At 46.9% G+C, this 20,767-nt stretch overlaps 2 protein-coding genes across 5 annotated transcripts in view; both read right to left on the reverse strand.

The window, feature by feature from the left end:
- Nucleotides 1-214: 214 nt before the first annotated feature.
- On the reverse strand, nt 215-7,810 carry LOC128403349 (transmembrane protein 17B-like). The gene is made up of 4 exons (XM_053368051.1): nt 7,096-7,810; nt 4,737-4,840; nt 3,654-3,767; nt 215-1,613 (listed from the first exon to the last, which is right to left on the reverse strand). Exons 1-4 carry the CDS (start codon nt 7,211-7,213, stop codon nt 1,293-1,295), a joined length of 657 nt encoding a protein of 218 aa, XP_053224026.1. The 5' UTR covers nt 7,214-7,810; the 3' UTR covers nt 215-1,292.
- Nucleotides 7,811-12,087: 4,277 nt separating this feature from the next.
- AIFM3 (apoptosis inducing factor mitochondria associated 3) overlaps nt 12,088-20,767 on the reverse strand; it is a 53,199-nt gene continuing 44,519 nt past the window's right edge. For 3 of the 4 annotated variants that reach the window (XM_053368025.1, XM_053368024.1, XM_053368027.1), the window contains 5 exons: nt 19,613-19,711; nt 17,716-17,791; nt 16,204-16,308; nt 14,805-14,825; nt 12,088-13,749 (listed from right to left, as the gene is read on the reverse strand). In XM_053368025.1, coding sequence (XP_053224000.1) covers nt 13,710-13,749; nt 14,805-14,825; nt 16,204-16,308; nt 17,716-17,791; nt 19,613-19,711 — 341 coding nt within the window. In that variant the 3' untranslated portion in view covers nt 12,088-13,709. The remainder of the gene's footprint in view (nt 13,750-14,804; nt 14,826-16,203; nt 16,309-17,715; nt 17,792-19,612; nt 19,712-20,767) is intronic. The other variant, XM_053368026.1, reaches the window with a different exon arrangement.

Below are 20,767 nucleotides of genomic sequence, written 5' to 3' on the forward strand. Positions count from 1 at the left end.
ATCACCTTCTACACAATCCTCTCAAGGCGATGTACAATAATAATATAAACAGTTTAAAAGACACACACACACACACACATTCCCAGAGCGGTTTAACAATCAATCCCTCTTCCTAAGGAACTCTGGGAATTGCAGCTCTGGGAGGGGGAAGAGGGGCTCGCCTAATAACTCCCAGCACCCTTAACAAACAAACACATCACAGGATACTTTGGTGGAAGTATCAAACAGCTTCAAATGCTGTGCAAAGGCCAGGATAAAGAGGAGCATCTTTGATATATGATGAATCATGTGCAATGGTGATGCCCGACGCAGCTCTGTAAAGAGCGAGTTCCACATCTTTAGGGTTTGCCTGCATATTTATTTCTTATTTAATTTGAAATATACTCGGAGTCGAGTGTGGATTTCATGCTCTTTATTCAGCTCATAGTAGTGAGGAATGCCAGTTCCCCCAAAATGTCTGCCCTAAACGGCCTCAGTCCAGTATACCTGAAGGAGCGTCTCCACCCCCATCGTTCTGCCCGGACACTGAGGTCCAGCTCCGAGGGCCTTCTGGCGGTTCCCTCACTGCGAGAGGCCAAGTTACAGGGAACCAGGCAGAGGGCCTTCTCGGTAGTGGCGCCCTCCCTGTGGAACGCCCTCCCATCAGATGTCAAAGCGATAAACAACTACCTGACATTCAGAAGACATCTGAAGGCAGGGAAGTTTTTAATATGTGACATTTTAGTGTATTTTTCATCTTTGTTGGAAGCCGCCCAGAGTGGCTGGGGAAACCCAGCCAGATGGGCGGGGTACAAATAATAAATTATTATTATTATTATTATTATTATTTAATACATTATTTACACAATGGGCCCCACGTGATTGGCTAATTCTGGAATTCTCCTGTAGGCCAATCAGGTTGCGGATTCACTTCCATCTGGAGCTGGATTGGGTGGCTCCTGCAGACCAATCATACTGCTGCACTGTTCTAGGACCAATCAGACTGCTGCATTTTGGATCCTATTCAACTCAGTACATAACATAATTATTCCATTTATATCTCACCTTTTTCTCCAAGGAGCTCCAGGCAGCATACACAACCCTCCCCCACCTCAGTTCAGTCCTTACAACAACCCTGTGAGGCTCTCAGGTTGGCCTTAGAGAGAGTGCCTTGCCCGGGGTCGCCCAGTAAGCTTCGTATGGCCGAGTGAGGATTTGAACTCTGGTCTCTCAGATGTTACTCGACGACAGCACACTGGCCCTCAGTGAGGACCACCGCCTCAAAGGGAAGACACCCCCCGCCTGTCGCTCATTTAGCGCCCCTGTGCAGAAAGCAGGGGGAAGTCAGGGCTGATGGATAGCCGAGCCCCCTGCTGGCTGCCCCTCGCACCCGGGCCCAGCCCGCCGGGCCCCTCCTCGAATTGCTTCAGGTAGAACTGCCTGGCTAGCTGCCTGGTCATCCCCTTGAGAGCAAAGACGGCCGCCGTGATCTCGGAGGCAAGGAAGAAGAGGAGGACCAGGTGGACGGCCGTCTCCAGCGGCAGGCGGATGATGTGCTCGTCGGTCAGGATGAACAGCAGGACGGGCGTCTCAATCAGGAAGGAGAGAAGGACAAAGCCGGCCAGTTCGGGGACCTGCGGGAGCCAAGGAACAGAGGAAGCTGCCTTGTACCCATCCATCCAGCTCAGTATTGCCTACACCAGACTTCCTCAACCTCGGCCCTCCAGATGTCTCAATTATTATATTGACTTCAGTTCCTCCTTATAATTTATTACAACTCTATTTAATATTATTCTTGTTATTCTTTGCAAACTTTAGCAACCCCGCCCTTTGTTTGAACTAGATGTAAAGGGAATTGGGATTGCTCGTGCGTAAGGGGCTGCTGCTCTAGGCAACGTTGTCTGGCTAAACCTTTCCCTGGCTGGACAGCCCTTTCTCCATGGCTGTGTCAGTCACTGGCAGAATCCGGCAGTGGGCGTTTCCTGAACTTCTTCCAGCATAAAAGCTCTTTGACGCCAAGTCTCTGCCTAGCCTCCCTGCGCAGAAGTTTTCTGCGCAGAGTGGGCGTGGCCAGCGGAGGTCCTGGGCTCTCCTCGCTGGTCTCTGTGGAAGAGTCTTGGAGCCCTCTCTCCGAAGTCCTTCCCTGCTCCCCTTTCTTCCTGGTGTCACGCTGATTACTTTCCTCAAAGGAAGTGTCCTCTCTCTCCCTGCTGGGCCCTTCTCCTGCATCGCCAGGGAGCCTTACCTCCACTCTTGGCTCCGATGGCAGTTCCCTGACACTAGATGTTCTGTCCCTTTAAAAATTCCTTCACCTTACAGTACAGTGGTACCTCAGGTTACATACGCTTCAGGTTAAAGACTCCGCTAACCCAGAAATACTGCTTCAGGTTAAGAACTTTGCTTCAGGATGAGAACAGAAATTGGCGGTGCGGCACCAGCAGGAGGCCCCATTAGCTAAAGTCGTGCTTCAGGTAAAGAACAGTTTCAGGTTAAGTACGGACCTCCGGAACGAATTAAGTACTTAACCTGAGGTACCACTGTATAAAAACCTGTGACTGGAAACACTCTGTATCAGTCTTTAACATCAGCAGTCAGGAGCGCTTCAGCCCTGTTTTTGATTTTCTGCCTGGTTTTGAGTTTGTTTGAAACTTAAACAGCTTATCTCATATTCCTTTGTAAGTTTTTCTTAAAACCTTTTTTGTAAACTCGGGAATGCGTTTCAGCCCTGCTCTTGAGTTTGCTGGAAATCATTGAGGTTTTTATACCTTTTTTGTAAACTCAAGGAAGCATCTCAGCCCTGCTCTTGAGTTTGTTTGATATCGCTTAAAATCATTTAAGGTTTAAAATTCTTTATTTCCTTCTGAGGAAACTGATTAGTTCAGTGAAAAGAGTTTTGTAGCCGGCATCTCATTAAGTCTTTGTTTAATTCTAGGTTAATTTTTCCTTAAATTTTTTGATTTTTGTTATTCAATTCTATAGTCGATTGCCTCTTGTTTCAGGGATTTACACAGCAATTCTTTTGTTTTGTGTAACGGTCTACACTGACTGGCAGCTGCTCTGCTGGGTTCTAGATAGGGGAAATTCTAGCCCTACCTGGAGAGAGTTGAAGGCCACATCCCAGCAAGGCAAAGCACATTGAAGGAGGGTGCAAAGAAAAGAACAGGGGCAAGAGAAATTGATGAACTATGCAGAGCTGGCTAAACTAACATATAAACTGTGAGATAAGGACAACTGTGACTTCAAAGAAGAATGGGAACTTTTTACAAATTACTTAAAAAGACAACAAAATGAATTGGACTCCTTGGCAGGTTTTGAATAAACATACACAAATTTATTGATTGTTAACATAGCAGGTAGATAATATAAAGATTTCTACAATTTCACAGTATGCAGAGAATAATATGTGTTGAAAAATCGGAGAGAGGAGCTGAGGGAAGTCTGGTGGGGGAGGGAGGGAGGACTTGATGGGGAAAGGGGGGGAATAATGAATATGATTTGATATTTTGATATGTTGAAATTGTTAATAAAAAAACTTTTTTTAAAAAAGGAGGAGGAGGGTGTGAAGAAGAGAGGGGAGTGGCCTGGAGAAAATCCTGGGGGCCAGGCAAAGAGGTCTGGAGGGCCACACTTGGCTCTCAGCCCTAAGGTTCGTCATCCCTGCCTTGAGGCCTTACCTTCTCCTGCAGATTTCCGATAAACCCCAGGTAGAGCCGCAGCCCTTCGGCTGAGATGATCATGAGGTATGCACTGACCAGCAGGAACTGATAGTAAGCGGGCAGTAGGCTATACTGGAAGGAGGTTAGAAAGAGAGAGAACTAGTTGAAAAGGACTATCGTGTTCCCTCTAACTTAGAAAAATGGGATTGTAGCGTCGGAAGGGGACCCTAGAGTCATCTAGTCCAACCCCCTGCAATGCAGGGAATCACAGCTAAAGAATCTTCAGCAGATGACTCCCCCCCCAAAAAACCAATACTTGACCCCAACAGCTTTGGGGTTTCAGGCTGGTCTGTCCCTCCCCACCTGGAGATGCCAGGAACTGAATCTGGGGTCTCCTCCTTCCACATGTAAAGCAGATGTTTTTCCGCCAAAATAATAATAATAATAATAAAATGTTATTTATATCCCGCCCTCCCCAGCCGAAGCCGAGCTCAGGGCGGCTAACAACAATAAAATAGTACAACCTTCTAAAATCATTTCATTATAAAATTAATTCAACTCGAATTGATGGCAACCATTAGGCTAAAGTTCTGTGAAGATTGCCAAAGGAGGGAGTCAGGCTGTGCCTGACCAACCAAAGGCCAGCTCCGGTTTACAACAACAACAACAACAATTTATTATTTATACCCCGCCCATCTGGCTCGGTTTCCCCAGCCACTCTGGGCGGCTTCCAACACAATATAAAAATACAGTAATGCATCAAACATTAAAAGCTTCCCTAAACAGGGCTGCCTTCAGATGTCGTCTAAAAGTCTGGTAGTTGTTGTTCTCTTTGATATCTGGTGGGAAGGCGTTCCACAGGGAGGGCGCCACTACCGAGAAGGCCCTCTGCCTGGTTCCCTGTAACTTGGCTTCTCGCAATGAGGGAACCGCCAGAAGGCCCTTGGCGCTGGACTTCAGTGTCCGGGCAGAACGATGGGGATGGAGACGCTCCTCCAGGAATACTGGACCAAGGCCGTTTAGGGCTTTAAAAGTCAGCACCAACACTTTGAATTGTGCTCGGAAACATACAAAAGAAAAGGGGGGGGGAACCTTGACTACCTTCAGTTCCAGCATGACCCCCTCCGACAGGCACCAGAACGGGGAGAAGAAGGCATTGAAGTACAGCATCATCTGTAACGGAAGACTGGAAAGCACCGTGTGGTCTGGAAAAGACACCAAAAGTTTGCAGCAGCAGCATCTCAGGGAGAAAACAGCCTTCTCTGGACCTGTTTGCCAGTGGCGCTGTGTTTTTTCTCATTAGAGCTTTGGATAAGGCACCTTGCCAAGGGATTGTCCCAAGGTTGAATACAAGGTCGGCAGTTAATAAAATTCAAAATTACTGTGAAACAAACAGGGGCTCTTGCATAGCTTTTAACTTGTTGAATTTACCGTATTTTTTGCTATATAAGACTCACTTTTTTCCTCCTAAAAAGTAAGGGGAAATGTGTGTGTGTCTTATGGAGCGAATGCAGGCTGCACAGCTATCCCAGAAGCCAGAACAGCAAGAGGGATTGCTGCTTTCACTGCGCAACAATCCCTCTTGCTGTTCTGGCTTCTGAGATTCAGAATATTTTTTTTCTTGTTTTCCTCCTCCAAAAACTAGGTGCGTCTTGTGGTCTGGTGCGTCTTATAGAGCAAAAAATACAGTATATCCCACCCTTATAAACGTCAACTTGGTTTGGATTACAGTTTCCCTACGAAACCATCTTGCCCCATGCATTCCCACTCAACTGCTCTGATCTGCAGAACTAGCACTTTTACAGGTTTTTAACTTCGGAACTCCCTGTTGATTGACATCAAGAAGGCATCTTCCCGGTACTCGTTTCGGCGCCTGCTAAAAACACTTTGGTTTAGGCAAACCTACCCAGACATGTACAATGCTGACCTATGTTTTACTCTGGGTTTTCACTTACTGTTGAGTTATTATTGTTATTTTTGAATGTTTTAAACAGCTGCTTCTAACCGGTAATTTCATTCTTTTCAGAAACCGCTTTGAAGTGCTGTATATCAAACGCTTTATATAGGAATTTTATTCAGCTGAACTGAATCACGACCACTTTATTAAATCATATTAATTGTTTTGATGAATTTGCTTTTGCTCTTTGCTTTCTTTTCTTCTTTCTTTTTTTAAAATATTTTTATTTGATTTTACAAATATAAAATTATAACAATACAACCATACACATAGACATTTAAAGATTCCTCCAAATCTCTGGACTTCCCACCTTCCCTTCAGTGGGTCCTATTATTAAACCTTTTCTACTGCATCTTTTTCAATAGTCCATACTTTATATAACTCCATTTTCTCCCCCAGTACTTGCTACCTTACATGTGTTATCACAATCCTGCTAATGTTTTCATCTGCTTACAGTGGTCTCCAAGAAAAATTATAAAAATTTCCCCGATTCTTTGTTAAAGTTTTGGTCTTCTTGGTTCCTGAGCTTTCCGGTCAGTTTTTGCCATTTTGGCATAGTCCCAACAGTTTAATTTGCTTCTGCAATTTGCTTTCGTAATATTCTGCCTCGTTTCGCTGTTATAGCGATTGCAGTGTTTGTTGTTCTCAGTGCTGTTGTGAGCCGCTTTGAGCTCAATATTTCTTGGTGGAAAAGCAGAACACATTCCTGAGATAGTTCAGCCGGTAGAGCATGAGACGCTTAATCTCAGGGCTGTGGGTTCAAGCCCCATATTGGGCAAAAGATTCCTGCATTGTCGGGGGGTTGGAATTAGATGGCCCTTGTGGTCCCATCCAACTCTTAACATTTAATGTTCCAAATATTAAATCAGATCAAATAAACTATAGAACTACAGAATGGTATAATCATAAAATTGTAAATAGATGCTCTGCCACTGATCTACAGCCATGGAGACCACCCCCTTGGGAAGGGCTTTCATCGGAATCCTTGTTTGCCCCAGTTCAATGTTAAGCAGGGGCCAGCAAAATTTTTCAGCAGGGGGCCGGTCCACTGCCCCTCATACCTTGTGGGGGGCCGGACCATAGCTGTCAACCTTCCATTTTTTTGCGGAAAATTCCCTTATTCCAGCGCCGTTTCCCGCTGCTATCCCGGATTGTTAGATATCCCGTAGACTGTCCCCAGGACAGGTGAGGCTGCTGATCCCTTATTTTCGAGGCTGCTGATCCCTTATTTTCAAATCTGAAAGTTGACAGCTATGGGCCAGATTATATTTTGGGGGGAAAAATAAATGAACGAATTCCTATGCCCCACAAATAACCCAGAGATGCATTTTACATAAAAGGACACATTCTACTCATGTAAAAACACGCTGCCTCCCAGACCGTCCGTGGGCCAGATTGAGAAGGCGATTGGGCCGCATCCGGCCCCCAGGCCTTAGTTTGCCTACCCATGGTTAAAAGCTTTCCCAGATCTTACTAAAGCCCACTCCTCAAATCTCATCATACCTGGGTGGTAGCTCTGTGCCAGGCCGCAGTCGCCAGTCTTGTTGTTGATGAAGAGGGACCCGCTGAAAGTTGTCAGCCCCCTCCGCAGGTTAGGAGGCAGCGGAGTCTGCAGGGCCATCACCCCCAATGTGTGTGTGGGGGGTCGCCCTCTGTTCCCCCACCCACCCTGCTGCTCTTGACCTGAATCAGGCAGTGCTGGGAAAGAAGATCTGCTAATTGCATTAAGAGGCCGGGCAGCACAGCTGTCACTCAGACATATGGCTGGAGGAGGTTAATCCGGCTGTGCTGTGAGGGGGAAAAACCCAAAAGTTTCCTGGGTAAGGGTTGTCACATCTTTCCTTGCCCCTTTTCTGGTGCATTTCTGTAGAGATGTTGCCAACTTTTCACCGCTCCTATGTCTTTATGAGCACTTCCGGCCTATGGATCTTAGCAAGTGATGCAAAAGTCTCCCGGGCTGTTATTTATTTAATAATAACAGTAACAGTAACAACAACAATTTATAACTTATACCCCGCCCACCGGGTTGGGCTTCCCCAGAAACTCTGGGTGGCTTCCAACAAAAAAATACATTAAAACATCAGTCATTGAAAACTTCCCTAAACAGGGCTGCCTTCAGATGTCTTCTAAAAGTCAGATACAGTGGTACCTCGGGTTAAGAACTTAATTTGTTCTGGAGGTCCATTCTTAAGCTGAAACTGTTCTTAACTTGAGGTACCACTTTAGCTAATGGGGCCTCCTGCTGCCACCACATAATTTCTGTTCTCATCCTGAAGCAAAGTTCTTAACCTGAGATACTATTTCAGGGTTTGCGGAGTCTGTAACCTGAAGCGTCCATAACCTGAAGCATCTGTAACCCGAGCTACGACTGTAGTTGTTTATTTCCTCGACCTTCCTCCCAAAGGAGCCCAGGTTTTCAAGCACACAAAGTAATTAAAACATCTAAAAACTCCACCACAGATACTGACAGGGGAGAGATCTCTACTGAAAAGCCTTGTTGGAAGAGGAATGCTTTCAAGTAAGCACTGAGAAGACAAAGGAGGCCGAATATTTATTGGAAGGGAATTTCAAAGGGTTGGTGCCACCACACTAAAAGCCCTGTTTCAATGAGGAGAAAACCTCCAAATAAGATGTTGTCAGCAGGGGCCCCTCACCTGCAGAGCAGCGATCGACTGTGTATATAAGGACTGAGGTGATATTTCAGGTATCTTGGTCCTGAGCTGTACAGGCCTTTATAAACCAGAATCCAACACCTTAGCCTGGCAGGTAATTGGTACCTAGTGCAATTCTTTCCTGGGTAGGGCTGGCTGGGATTGTTGGTAGTTGTAGTTTAAGGTAGTTTAAGGTGATCTTCTGCTTTAAATTTTAGTGTGCCAGCTCCTCGGAGCAGGGACTTTCTGCAATGTGTAAAACAAGGCCATGACAGAAGTAGATTGGGATCCACTGACCTACTGGTCTATCTTGGGGGAATGTGCAATAATAACTTTTCAACAATAAACCTGACCCCCAAAAAAGACTTTCTTCTCCCAAATCAGGCTGCTGAGATGAAGAAAGCTTGAAACCAGGAATGTCTTTTTGAGTGATAGGACTCTGAACCCAGTTTTGGAACTGAAAACAAATTCCCGTGCTCAGTGCATGCTCAGAGGCACCCCATTCCTCCATTCTGCCAGTATGCTGACATCCTCCCTCCAAACTGCTTGCCTTGCATATGACTCCAGTTGATAGATTCCAGGATGCTAGCAAAACCAAAAACAAGTGGATTCTGGGACCCAGAAGTCTGCCCAGCCCAGCTGTAAACCTCTTGTGATGAAATTGTGGATCTCAACACCCAGAAAGCCCACTCTGCTCTTGTGTCTTTAAGAACAGCTAGATCTGCAGCGATGAGCCCACGAAGATTTTCACAGCGCGGAGATAAACACAGCCAATTTGCTCCCATCAGCATGTTCCAGCTGCTGGTAAAGGGCGGATCCCTGCAAATGTGCAGTTCTGCAGCACAGATTTTAACAGGGATCCAGAAGGAAAGGAATATGCTCTGGTTATCTCCCATTTGGGGTACACCAATGTGCTATATATAGGGCTAACTTTGAAGGTGACTCAGAAACTACACCTAATCCAGAATGCAGGCGCCAGACTGGTGACTGGGAGTGGCCACCGAGACCACATAACACCGGTCCTGAAAGATCTACATTGGGTCCCAGTATGTTTCTGAGCACAATTCAAAGTGTTGGTGCTGACCTATAAAGCCCTAAATCAGTGGTTCTCAACCTGTGGGTCATCCCTGAGCTCTGGCCTTCCTAGCTAGGGGTGATGGGAGTTGTAGTTCAACAACATCTGGGGACCCACAGGTTGAGAAAGGCTGCCCTAAATGGCTTCAGTCTTGTAAACCTGAAGGAGCGTGTCCACCCCCACTGTTCAGCCCAGACACTGGGGTCCAGCGCCGAGGGCCTTCTGGCAGTTCCCTCTGCGAGTTGTGAAGTTACAAGAACCAGGCAGAGTGCCTTCTCGGTAGTGGCACTCAACGTGTGGAATCACCTCCCAGCAGATAACCAATTTGCATGACTTTCCGAAGACATCTGAAGGTGCCTGTGTATAATAATAATAATAATAATAATAATAATAATAATAATAATAATTATTCATACATACATACATACATACCTTGCCCATCTGCCTGGGCTTCCCCAGCCACTCTGGGTGGCTTCCCACAGAATACTAAAAACACAATAAAACTTCAAACACTAAAAAATTCCATAAACAGGGCTGCCTTCAGGTGTCTTCTAAAAGTCAGATAGCTGTTTATCTGAAAGGAAGGAAGTCCTTCATGTGGGACAGAGTTAAACTGAGGAACTCACTTCCCGCAGTAGACAGCGATAGCCATCTGCTTGGGTGACTTTAAAAGAGGATGGGACATTCTTTCGAGTATAAGGCTATCGATGGTTACTAAACATGATGGCTATGCTCTGCCTCCACAGTTGGGGCAGCGATGCTTCTGACTTCCAGCTGCTGGAAACCACAGGAGGACTCAAATTTTGCTTGCCAGTTTTTCACAGATATCAGGCTGGCCAAAGTGAGAACGGAATGCTGGACCAGATAGGCCATGGACCTGATCCAGCAGGGCTCTTCTTACTTTCTTAATTGTACTGGATCAACCCAGTAGGGATAGGTGATTCTCTCAGTTTCAGTTTTTTTCTTAGTTTCCCAGGCTTGCATTCAGTTCACATTTCTGCATTCAGTTGCAACTTTTTTGCTAAAGAAAAAAAAGTTCTCAAGAAAATTAATCAGCACGTTACTGCACGTTTTCTTCTAATAAATACTTCTTTGCAAGCTTTTTTCTCTGATATAATGCATTTTTGCATTGTTGGTTTCACTAACGTATGCAACTTGTGGCATGCTTCCCCCTAGTACATGCATATTTGTGAACATTTCTGGGTTATCATCACCATCATCATTATTATATTTATTTATGCCCAGCTTTTTCCCAGCTGAGGACTCCAGGCAGTTTAAACAAATTAAAAGAACAGAGATAAAATACAAAACGCTAAAATCATTAAGATAATCATTAAAAATGGAATTAAACTCTAATAGAATTAAAGCAATGTTTTTTAAAAATACTGGTAATAAAAACAGCACAGCCCTTTCCTTTTTTTAAAAAAAGGCATTTTTTCCCAGAGAATTGCATCGCAAAAAATTCAGAGAGGTGCAACGTTGGAAGAAGATCTGTGTGTCATGTCACAAAATGTTTCGGGAAGTGAGATTTATGTTCACATCAAAAAGCAAACTGAAGGGGGGGGCCCCACACTCTCCCTATAGGAAATAATTCAGAAAGCTTTTCCCTGCCTCCCCCCCCCCCAGCATTAAATAACAGGGAAAGACATTTGCCCTGGTTAAATCAGGCAGAATTTAAAGGCAGAAGAACAGGGCAAGTAAAAAGAAAGGTACCGTATTTTTTGCTCTATAAGACTCACTTTTTCCTCCTAACAAGTAAGGGGAAATGTGTGTGTGCATCTTATGGAGCGAATGCAAGCTGCGCAGCTATCCCAGAAGCTAGAACAGCAAGAGGGATTGCTGCTTTCACTGCGCAGTGATCCCTCTTGCTGTTCTGGCTTCTGAGATTCAGAATATTTTTTTCTTGTTTTCCTCCTCCCAAAACTAGGTGCGTCTTGTGGTCTGGTGCATCTTATAGAGCGAAAAATACGGTAGCAACCCTAGGAGGGGGCTATTTTTGGCCGAAGCATCCACACACAATCCAGAGCAGTTATCACACAAGCCTTGTGGTTTTAATACATGAGTTTATTAATAACCTAGGAGGGTGGGGGAAGAGGGCAAAACATGAGATGGCTAATTTATTTTGCATGACGTCCTGTGGCAAAGCGAGTGAAACGCAAGCGAATGTGGGCAGTTGAAACGCAGGGCGGGCAAAATCCAGTCAGCATTTCTTTTCACCCTTCAGAAAACACCCGCATGAACTCAACAGGTGCTTCCTGTTCCTCCAGCCCCACAGCGCCAGAAACAAAACAAAAAACACCCACCACAGTGGCAGAATTTCTGCCTGCAAGCAGTTCTAAAGCACCCCCAGGCCTCTGTCAGGAAGGTGGAAGATGGAAGGCCTATGATTGGCAACCCAGTTAGTGGCGAGGAACATCAAAGTCTGGCAAGGGGCTAGTCCTGTTAGAGGAGGAGCTTCGGCTGCAACTTCAGGGGACTGGTGCTTGGGGAGAGAAATTTAGCATGTTCCAGCCACACGAAGAGAACCTGGAGTTTCAGGTTTCATAGTGTTTCCACTTTAGTGTTGACACCCATGACGGCCCTCTCCTTTCTGTTGTGACGTTCTCCTCCACCGCCCCTGAGTTGCAAGGGAATGGTGGCTGCTGGTTCCTAGAAAATACAGCTGATTGCCCTGAATTAGGAAATTGCATTCCAGGGGCTGGGCTAAATGACCCTCAAGTTCCCTTCCATTTCTACAATTCTAGGATTCGATGGGCTGGATTATCCCCCTGTCCCCTGATGAGCAAGGTGATAACTCAGGGGTTTGTTTTGCCCGCTGCAAAAAGAAAATTGACACCCCGTGCCAAGGAGAAGAGACAGTTCTGCAGTCTGAATAAACCATGCCAGAGGAACACGTGCATTATTGCATTGCAGAATTTATTCTGGCGTACTAATTTGGAGGGTGACCAAGGCTGCTGACCCTTCCCCTCGCTTGCTCCTCCAACCTCTCTGACTTCTGGCACTCTTTCAAGCACATCTTGGCAATCCTTAGGGGCTAGAAACCTGGTTAAGGCAAAACAAAAGGAAAGAAAACATAGTGATCTGGAAGCTGGGTCCTGTGCCTCTTCTGCATTCCGGAAGAACGGCAGAGAGCGGGCACAGCTAGGCTTGGCAAGAGAGGGCTTGCTGCAAGGGGAGGAAATGCGGGGGGAAACATGGATCCCACTAAGGATAGGTGAATCTGTCCATTTCAGTTCCTCATTTTCCGGTCTTGAGTGGAGTTTGCCATATCTCCACACCAGTCCACAAGTGGTTGTGTTGCTGTTCCTTAAGTCCTTGTGAAAATTCGCCAGCATTTTCACGCAACGTTCTATTATGCAATTTTGCTTCATGCATCCGGTTTTTGCAAAGATTCGTGTGTTTGGTTTTTGCAACACAATGCATTATTATGTGTTATTTCCTCTAATATATATGCACGTTTATGCACAGTTATGGATTTCCGCGCTTGACCGGAGAACTGCATTGCAAAATTCAGAGAAGGGCAAATTTTGAAAGATGGCTGCAGTTCGGTTCACCTGCCATTTTCAGAATGTGCAAATTGGGTACGTCTGCCTTGAAACATGAACTGAATCAGACACCCTCCCCCCCTCCCGATCCCTATGCAAAAGACCAACAGATCTTTGGCACAGCAGGCTTGGGCAAAGCTGTTCCAAAGGGAACATAGAAAGGTGAGCCAATCCTCCATATTAGTTTCCCTTTGATCGCTGCACTCTCTCTCTCTCTCTCTCTCTCTCTCTCTCTCTCACACACACACACACACACACACACACACACACAGAGGTTTGTGGCTCGCATAAAGGAAGACGGCTTAACGGGCCTGCAGGAAGTGCCTCAAGGACGTGGTTCAAAAGAACCACAGCAGCAATGGAGTAGACTGGAAGGGTGGTTGGAATGTGGACGGCGAGCAGCGCAGCCAGCCACTGTAGGATGCGGCCAACACCAATCCGTGAAGATTTCTCCCTGTAGAAAGGGAAGCCTTTGAGGTCCACCAACTCTCCACTCTGCTCCCAAGCAAGCGTGCAGGTGTGACCCACATTTTCCTCTCCCCCACCCCACCCCACGGCTCCTCTGACTTCACGGCACTTATCTGACTTGGCCCTAGATAGCCATGGCAACTCAATGAACCCCTAAGTGGCCCCTTTTCCTTCCGGTTGCTCCAGGGAGAGGGTGTGTTTAAGCCACTCTGAGGCTACAGCAGTTGATCTCAGCATGAATGGGGCCCTTGGAAGGTGTAGGAAGAGAATGGTTATGGAAACAGTGCCAGGTTTGTCAAAGTCACTGGAGAAAGGTGTGTGGCATCTTGCCCTTGGTGACTGCAGGGTCTGTAGGAAGCCAAGTGATTTCTGGGGATGTTAGGAGCCCTTTCCGGTTAGCCAGGACATGTCTCCAGTTCTAGAGGAAAGACAAAACCAACAAACAAAGCAGGATTATTGTAGGAATACTTCCTCAACTCCCAAACCAGCTGCACAAATACTGGAGTGGAGGAAGGCAATGTTTCTGAAGCTGACTGAAAGCACAAAGAGCAAAGAATCATAGAAATAGAACTTTCGAGTTGGAAGGTGTGGGAAATTGCAGTCAAACATAACTATACACGAGCACTAGTTAGTGCATGGAGGGGTTAAGACCACAGAGTTCTGTTCCTAGACTCAGCTAGGTCATGACCCCTCTCCTCCATGAGGGAGGAAGTAAAGCTGTTTTCTCTTCCTTTCTCTCACTTCTCTTCCTGCCATGGACAAGAGCGAACATGTCTGAACTTGATCCAAGTTCAGACAGCATATCTGAAACTATATTGTCTATTTTGTGCCCAAGAGTAACTTGGGTGCTGCATGGAACAATGCATGAATCAGACCTTTGGATTTAGTAAGTAAAGCTTTTAAACTTACTTAAGAGTGTGTGGTCTGTTCATTGCTAGAGAGGTAAAGGGAGGGGCAAGAGTTTTAAGGCAGACGAATCAGGATAAGCAAAAGGGTTTAACAACCTATAATCCACACTATGCTGCTGTTGCTGCTGCTGCTGCAGAGTGTTTTTAAACTCCCTCTCCAGTGTTGGAGAGTCCACCACCTTCTGATGTTATCTGTTTCATTGTCCAACAGCTCTTAGTGCCAGAAAGTTCCTACTAATGTATCACTGGATCAAATTCATCTATTTTATGAATGAAACCAAATAGTTCTAATTGAATCTTGAATGAACGTGCACTTACCATTTTGAATTTTATTCTACCATTATCTTCCTCAGTGGGTCGTCCAAACTACTGTTGTGAATAATCCTTTTTCTAGGGCATGGTAGGGGGCACTGGGGGGTGAGTTTGTGGAAGCAAGGGAGCAGTGCCCCCCAAAAGCTGGAGAACCACTGATTTAAACAGATTAAAAAGTGAAAGTTGGGTTGGGGGAAGAGAACAACTCCCCCAAACTAGCAAGCCGAGGAGACACTGACTAAAATATACCTACTTGCCATAGCGGATGAAGAGCCTTAAATTGCAGCAGTAAAGAAAGAGAAAGAAAAAGAAAGTAAGAAAGGAGAGAAGAGAAGAAGAGACTCAATATTTGCTACCAACAGGACTGACTGACTTCACAGCTCACACTCAGGACTACATATTCTTCCTCAGTTCTAAAAAAATGAAAGCCCTGCACAGAGCTAGTCCACTTCTCTGGCTTCCCGCTACAACCGTAATGGCTAGAAACTTGGCTTTGTTTTTCAAATGGAAATTATCAACATTATAGGCCAAATTCTGAGTTTATAATATTGATAATCTCGGCTTCCACTTTAAAAGTTTTGCAGGATACATATTGGTGGGGGGGTGTTCCCCCAAAGTTTATTCAGTTACCGTTGCTCACAGGAAGAGAGAAAATTTTTCAAAACAGGGAAATAAAGCTCATCTCTTCCTACTGGAAAATCAGCCAACCTAGCTCCTGATATTTCACTCAGTGCTGGCCCAATGCTGATCAATGAAATGAGCTCCCCCCACCCAATATCACTATATCTATTTCCTGGGGGGGAATTCACCTGCCTCACAAGTGGGAAATGGACGACAGCTCTGCCAGAAAACAAAAGCAAAGAAGCAGCAGGTAAACTTTTCGTCTGATACTCACAAGCTTGAGGACTAGTAAAGGTAAAGGGACCCCTGACCATTAGGTCCAGTCATGACCAACTCTGGGGTTGCGGCGCTCATCTCGCTTTATTGGCCGAGGGAGCTGGCGTACAGCTTCCGGGTCATGTGGCCAGCATGACTAAGCCGCTTCTGGAGAACCAGAGCAGCGCACGGAAACGCCGTTTACCTTCCCGCCAGAGTGGTACCTATTTATCTACTTGCACTTTGACGTGCTTTCGAACTGCTAGGTTGGCAGGAGCAGGGACCGAGCAGCGGGAGCTCACCCCGTCGCGGGGATTCAAACCGCAGACCTTCTGATCGGCAAGTCCTAGGCTCTGCGGTGGCGCTGTGGGTTAAACCACAGAGCCTAGGGCTTGCCAATCAGAAAGCGGTTCGAATCCCCACGACAGGCTGAGCTCCCATTGCTCAGTCCCTGCTCCTGCCCACCTAGCAGTTCGAAAGCATGTCAAAGTGCAAGCAGATAAATTGAGGACTAGAACCTTGCATTTAAAATGAATGACAAGATTCCCCAGATGCTGCAGCCTGTACCCCACATTATGCTCTGTTTGTCGGGCAGTTGTGGGACACAGACAGCCCAGCCCAGATTGATGCCCTTTAAAACTTGGGGGTGGATCAGCAGTTAAAACCCCCCTTCCCTTTCTGGGCTGTCTATCAACTTTGCGATGAGGAAAGAAAGGAAACCAACCAGTGGGTGCTTTGAGGGAAAGGCCGGTCTCAAACCAGCAGTTACAACTTACTCCACATCTCTTTTCCGGATGGCCCTGCCGGCTCCCATGACATCTGCAACCTTGGAGACCAGAGGGTCGTAGTTCATGCTTGCCACGGCAAGCACCTCTTCATTCCTGCAACGAAAGATCCGAGGATTTGGAGGCTGACGGAGAAGGAGAGGTTGAGATCACAGAATCCCTGACAGATGGCCACCCAGCCTCTCCTTAAAATCTCCAATGAAGGAGAGTCTTGTGAGGGAGTCCGTTCCACTGCTGAACAGCTCTAACCATCAGAAAGTTCTTCCTAATCACCGGTGCGAGGTATAGGGGGCGCTGGGGGCTCTAACCCCCTCAATATTTTGAATCAGGGAACCCAGCCCTCCCAATATTGAGGGGGCCGACATCCTCTGTCACCGTTAGGTGCCCTCTGTGCACCCCAGCCTCCACCTGGGAGCCAGGAGGGGGCTGGGACGAGCGAGGGTGAAGATTGCCCTCTGTGTGTCCCACCCCCCATGATGCCACCCCCCATATGCCATGGGGAGAAGAAGGCCCAGCGGTAGAGCCAAGCACTGAGCTCCGCCCCCTTCTCCTCACATGACATTAGATGGGGAGGTGGAGCATGCGATGGTTCCACCTCCATCTCCCCGCCGCACAACCCACTAGGGCGGATGCGTCACATGACATCATATGACGTGTCATGTGATGCCCCCCCCCAATGCGGGAGGCAAGCTGGCACCTTTGTTCCTAATGTTCAGTTCAGGGGTAGGCAAACTAAGGCCCGGGGGCCAGATCCGGCCCAATCGCCTTCTCATTCCGGCCTGCGGACGGTCCGGGAATCATCATGTTTTTACATGAGTAGAATGTGTCCTTTTATTTAAAATGCATCTCTGGGTTATTTGTGGGGCATAGGAATTTGCTCATATTTTTTTCCAACATATAGTCCGGCCCACCACATGGTCTGAGGGATGGTGGACAGGCCCACAGCTGAAAAAGGTTGCTGACCCCTGTTGGAGTCTCCTTTCTTGTCATTTGAATCCATTGGTCCTACTCCCTGGAAAAGCAGAAAACGAGCTTTTTCCATGTGACAGCCCTTCAGATATATGAAAATGGCTTTCATATCACCTCTCAGTCTTCTCTTTTCCGGGCTAAACCTACCCAACTCCCTCAGCCGTTCCTCATAAGGCTTGGTTTCCAAACCCTTTGATCATTTTGGTCACTCTTGTGTGTATATTGTGTGTATATTGATATACACACTCCGATTTGTCAATATTTTTATGAAACTGGGGTTCCCAGAACTGGACACAAGACTCCAGCTAGGGTCTCACCTGGGCAGAACAGAGCAGTACCCTTGATCTGGATGTTAGATTTCTGTTGATGCAACCTAGAACTGCATTAGCTTTTTTTTGCTGCATCACACTGTTGACTCGTATTGCAGATGTATGGAATGCCACTAAGTGGAGCACAGCCAGCACTTTTTGCAAATGCCCATCCTCACTTAACGTGGGTGCAGCTGCATCTTTGGAAAGACAAAGCAGCACTTACTTGGTGTAAAACGCCACAAACTTCAGTTCATCCAAGTCCCCCTGAATGATGACATCATCAAACCCCTCTCCATGGCCTGGGAAATGGAAAGAGAAATAACACTGATTTATTGCAAGGGTGAGGAACTTGTACAACCACCCTAGCAAGAGCAGCCAATGGCCAGGGATAGATCTTCCTCTCTAGGAGTGCAAATATCCAGAATGTGGCGTCAGGTGGTATCACTATGAGGAATTATAAAATATGCATCAAGCCATTGTGTCCACGATGAATGCACTGTGTTGACTGGGTTTGATACATTGACAATAATTTCTGATCAAATCCCACAACCTTCTGCATCTCTGGCCATTTCCTCTACTGTTCATTTCTCTTGCTTGACAAGGCACATACACAGCCCAGTTGCTTCGCCAGGCAGGCATCCTGGATCATCAAAGACAGTGGGCAATTTCTTTGATGTAGCTTTTCTGATATGTTAATGTTAGGATGTTAATCTTAGGGCCAGGAAACAGATCTCACCTGAAGGTGATAATGATCGCTGTCTTCCTGGCCATCCTTCTTATCATGTATTTTGCTTGTTTATGACCTAAGGGGTTGCCAAATGCTCTCCTTTGTACCGTATTTTTCGCACCATAGGACGCACTTTTTCCCTCCTAAAAAGCAAGGGAAAATGTGTGTGCGTCCTATGGAGCGAATGCAGGCTTTCGCTGAAGCCTGGAGAGTGAGAGGGGTCGGTGGGCACCGACCCCTCTCGCTCTCCAGGCTTCAGGAAGCCATCCGCTAGCCGTGGAGACCCAGCTCTCCCACGGCTAGCGGAGCGCTGCATTAATCCCGAAGCTTGGGGCTTGTGGAGCTCAGCGCGCCCCAAGCTTCTGGGTGCAGGCAAGGTCTCCGCTAGCCGTCTAGACCTTGCCGGCACCCAGAAGCTTGGGGCGCGCTGAGCTCCGCACGCCCCAAGCTTCGGGATTAGCACTCCGCTAGCCGTGTCTAGGATGCGGATAGCAGCCTGCTTCCCGGAGCGTCGGGCGCCCTGAAAGCAGAGCGCCCGGCGCTTCGGGAACACATCCGCAGCGTGGGGAGCCTTGCAGGAGTTCCCCGCAGGGCTCCCCACGCTGCGGATAGCAGCCTGCTTCCCGGAGCGTCGGGCGCCCTGAAAGCAGAGCGCCCGGCGCTTCGGGAACATATCCGCAGCGTGGGGAGCCTTGCAGGAGTTCCCCGCAAGGCTCCCCACGCTGCGGATAGCAGCCTGCTTCCCGGAGCATCGGGCGCCCTGAAAGCAGAGCGCCCGGCGCTTCGGGAACACATCCGCAGTGTGGGGAGCCTTGCAGGAGTTCCCCCACGCTGCGGATAGCAGCCTGCTTCCCGGAGCGTCGGGCGCCCTGAAAGCAGAGCGCCCGGCGCTTCGGGAACACATCCGTTCGGTTTCCCTGACCTGCTTTTGGGGGGGAAATAAAGGGAATTTTTTTTTCCTTTATTTCTCCCAAAAAAACCTAGGTGCGCCCTATGGTCCGGTGCATCCAATCGTGCGAAAAATACGGTAGTTCTGTTCTTTGTTTACCCCAGAAATATGTGTGCTTAATTAGTTTTGGTAGTTTAACTTTGTCCCCACATGTCCCCACATGGGTTTATTGAAATGCTCAGAAGAAATCTGATTGGTTCTTATGAACACTCTGTAAAAAGCTCTTTTGGGAATAAAACGACCTGGGCCAGGGGCTGGACACAGAGAGAGATTATTATACGCATCCTTCCTAGAGTCTTGCTGGTTCAAGCCTCTGTGTGTATTCTTATTAATCAGAATTCAATCCTTCCTTTACTTTGAGAACGCCTCATTCCTCCAAAGTTTTGCAGTGAAGAAGACTTGACCTTGCTCTTACCGTCAGACCTGGGTGGGCCGTTCACTCACCTGCGTAGCGGATGCTCTTGCCAAACATGGCTGTCCACAGGTAAGGGACTGTGCTGATTTCAGTCCCATGTGCCAACATGTTCAGCGCGGCAATGCGTCCTGGAATGTGGAGGAAGAGCAGCAGCACATTGCCCAATGCTCCATTCAGTTGATTGATGTCTACAGCACCAGCCACCCAGCGATGCAGCCCTCCCTGATTCCCCAAACCAGCTGTGTAGACCCTCCTGGAATCTGAAATCACCCTCTCTTTTAGGGGTGGCTTAGGCCAGCTGTTAGTCTTGGACTTTGCTATTTTAACCCATGTGTAAGTTGTCATTTTGCATTTCTTAGTACAGAAAGTATTGATCTGATGTGCAGAGATCTTTCCTATTCTAATTAATTCAAGAGGGTTCTGGAAGCTTCTCTGTAAGAAAAAAACAATCGGAAGGTTCATGATGTTTGGGTTATTCCTTCAGAGAAGCTGAGTACAGCTGGTTTAAACTGGTTCTCTTATCTCTTTCTGTCAAGGTTATGCTGACTACAGTGGTACCTCGGGTTCAGTACTTAATTCGTTCCGGAGGTCCGTACATAACCTGAAACTGTTCTTAACTTGAAGCACCACTTTAGCTAATGGGGCCTCCTGCTGCTGCCACGCCGCTGGAGCATGATTTCTGTTCTCATCCTGAAGCAAAGTTCTTAACCTGAAGCACTATTTCTGGGTTAGCAGAGTGTGTAATCTGAAGCGTATGTAACCTGAAGCGTATGTAACCCGAGGTACCACTGTATAAAAATAAGATTAGAAGGAGTCTGGGTTTCACTTTCTCTTTCTATCTCTTTTTCCTGCTGGTGTGGTGTTCTGTACATAGTATGCTTAGCGTTAAGGTTTAGACTTATTATAAGCTATTGTAAGTTTAAGTTAAGTCTGCTGCAGCTGGATTTCTTATGGACTGTGCCAATCCTGAATGTATTGGATTTGTGACCATTATGCCCATTTGCCTTCAGTTGCAGTAAAGCTCTGCTGGATGAAATACAATTGCCTATGATCTATTTTTTGGGAATCCTGCAACATGTTTAAGTTTTTACTCTGCTAACTATATGTTAGAATCTGCTCTGAATCAAAACTGAGTACAATTGAATGACATAACTACCTATTTCTCATCTTTTGATTTTCACCGG

This window comes from Podarcis raffonei, chromosome 16, assembly GCF_027172205.1.
Source record: "Podarcis raffonei isolate rPodRaf1 chromosome 16, rPodRaf1.pri, whole genome shotgun sequence".
Classification (NCBI taxonomy): domain Eukaryota; kingdom Metazoa; phylum Chordata; class Lepidosauria; order Squamata; family Lacertidae; genus Podarcis; species Podarcis raffonei.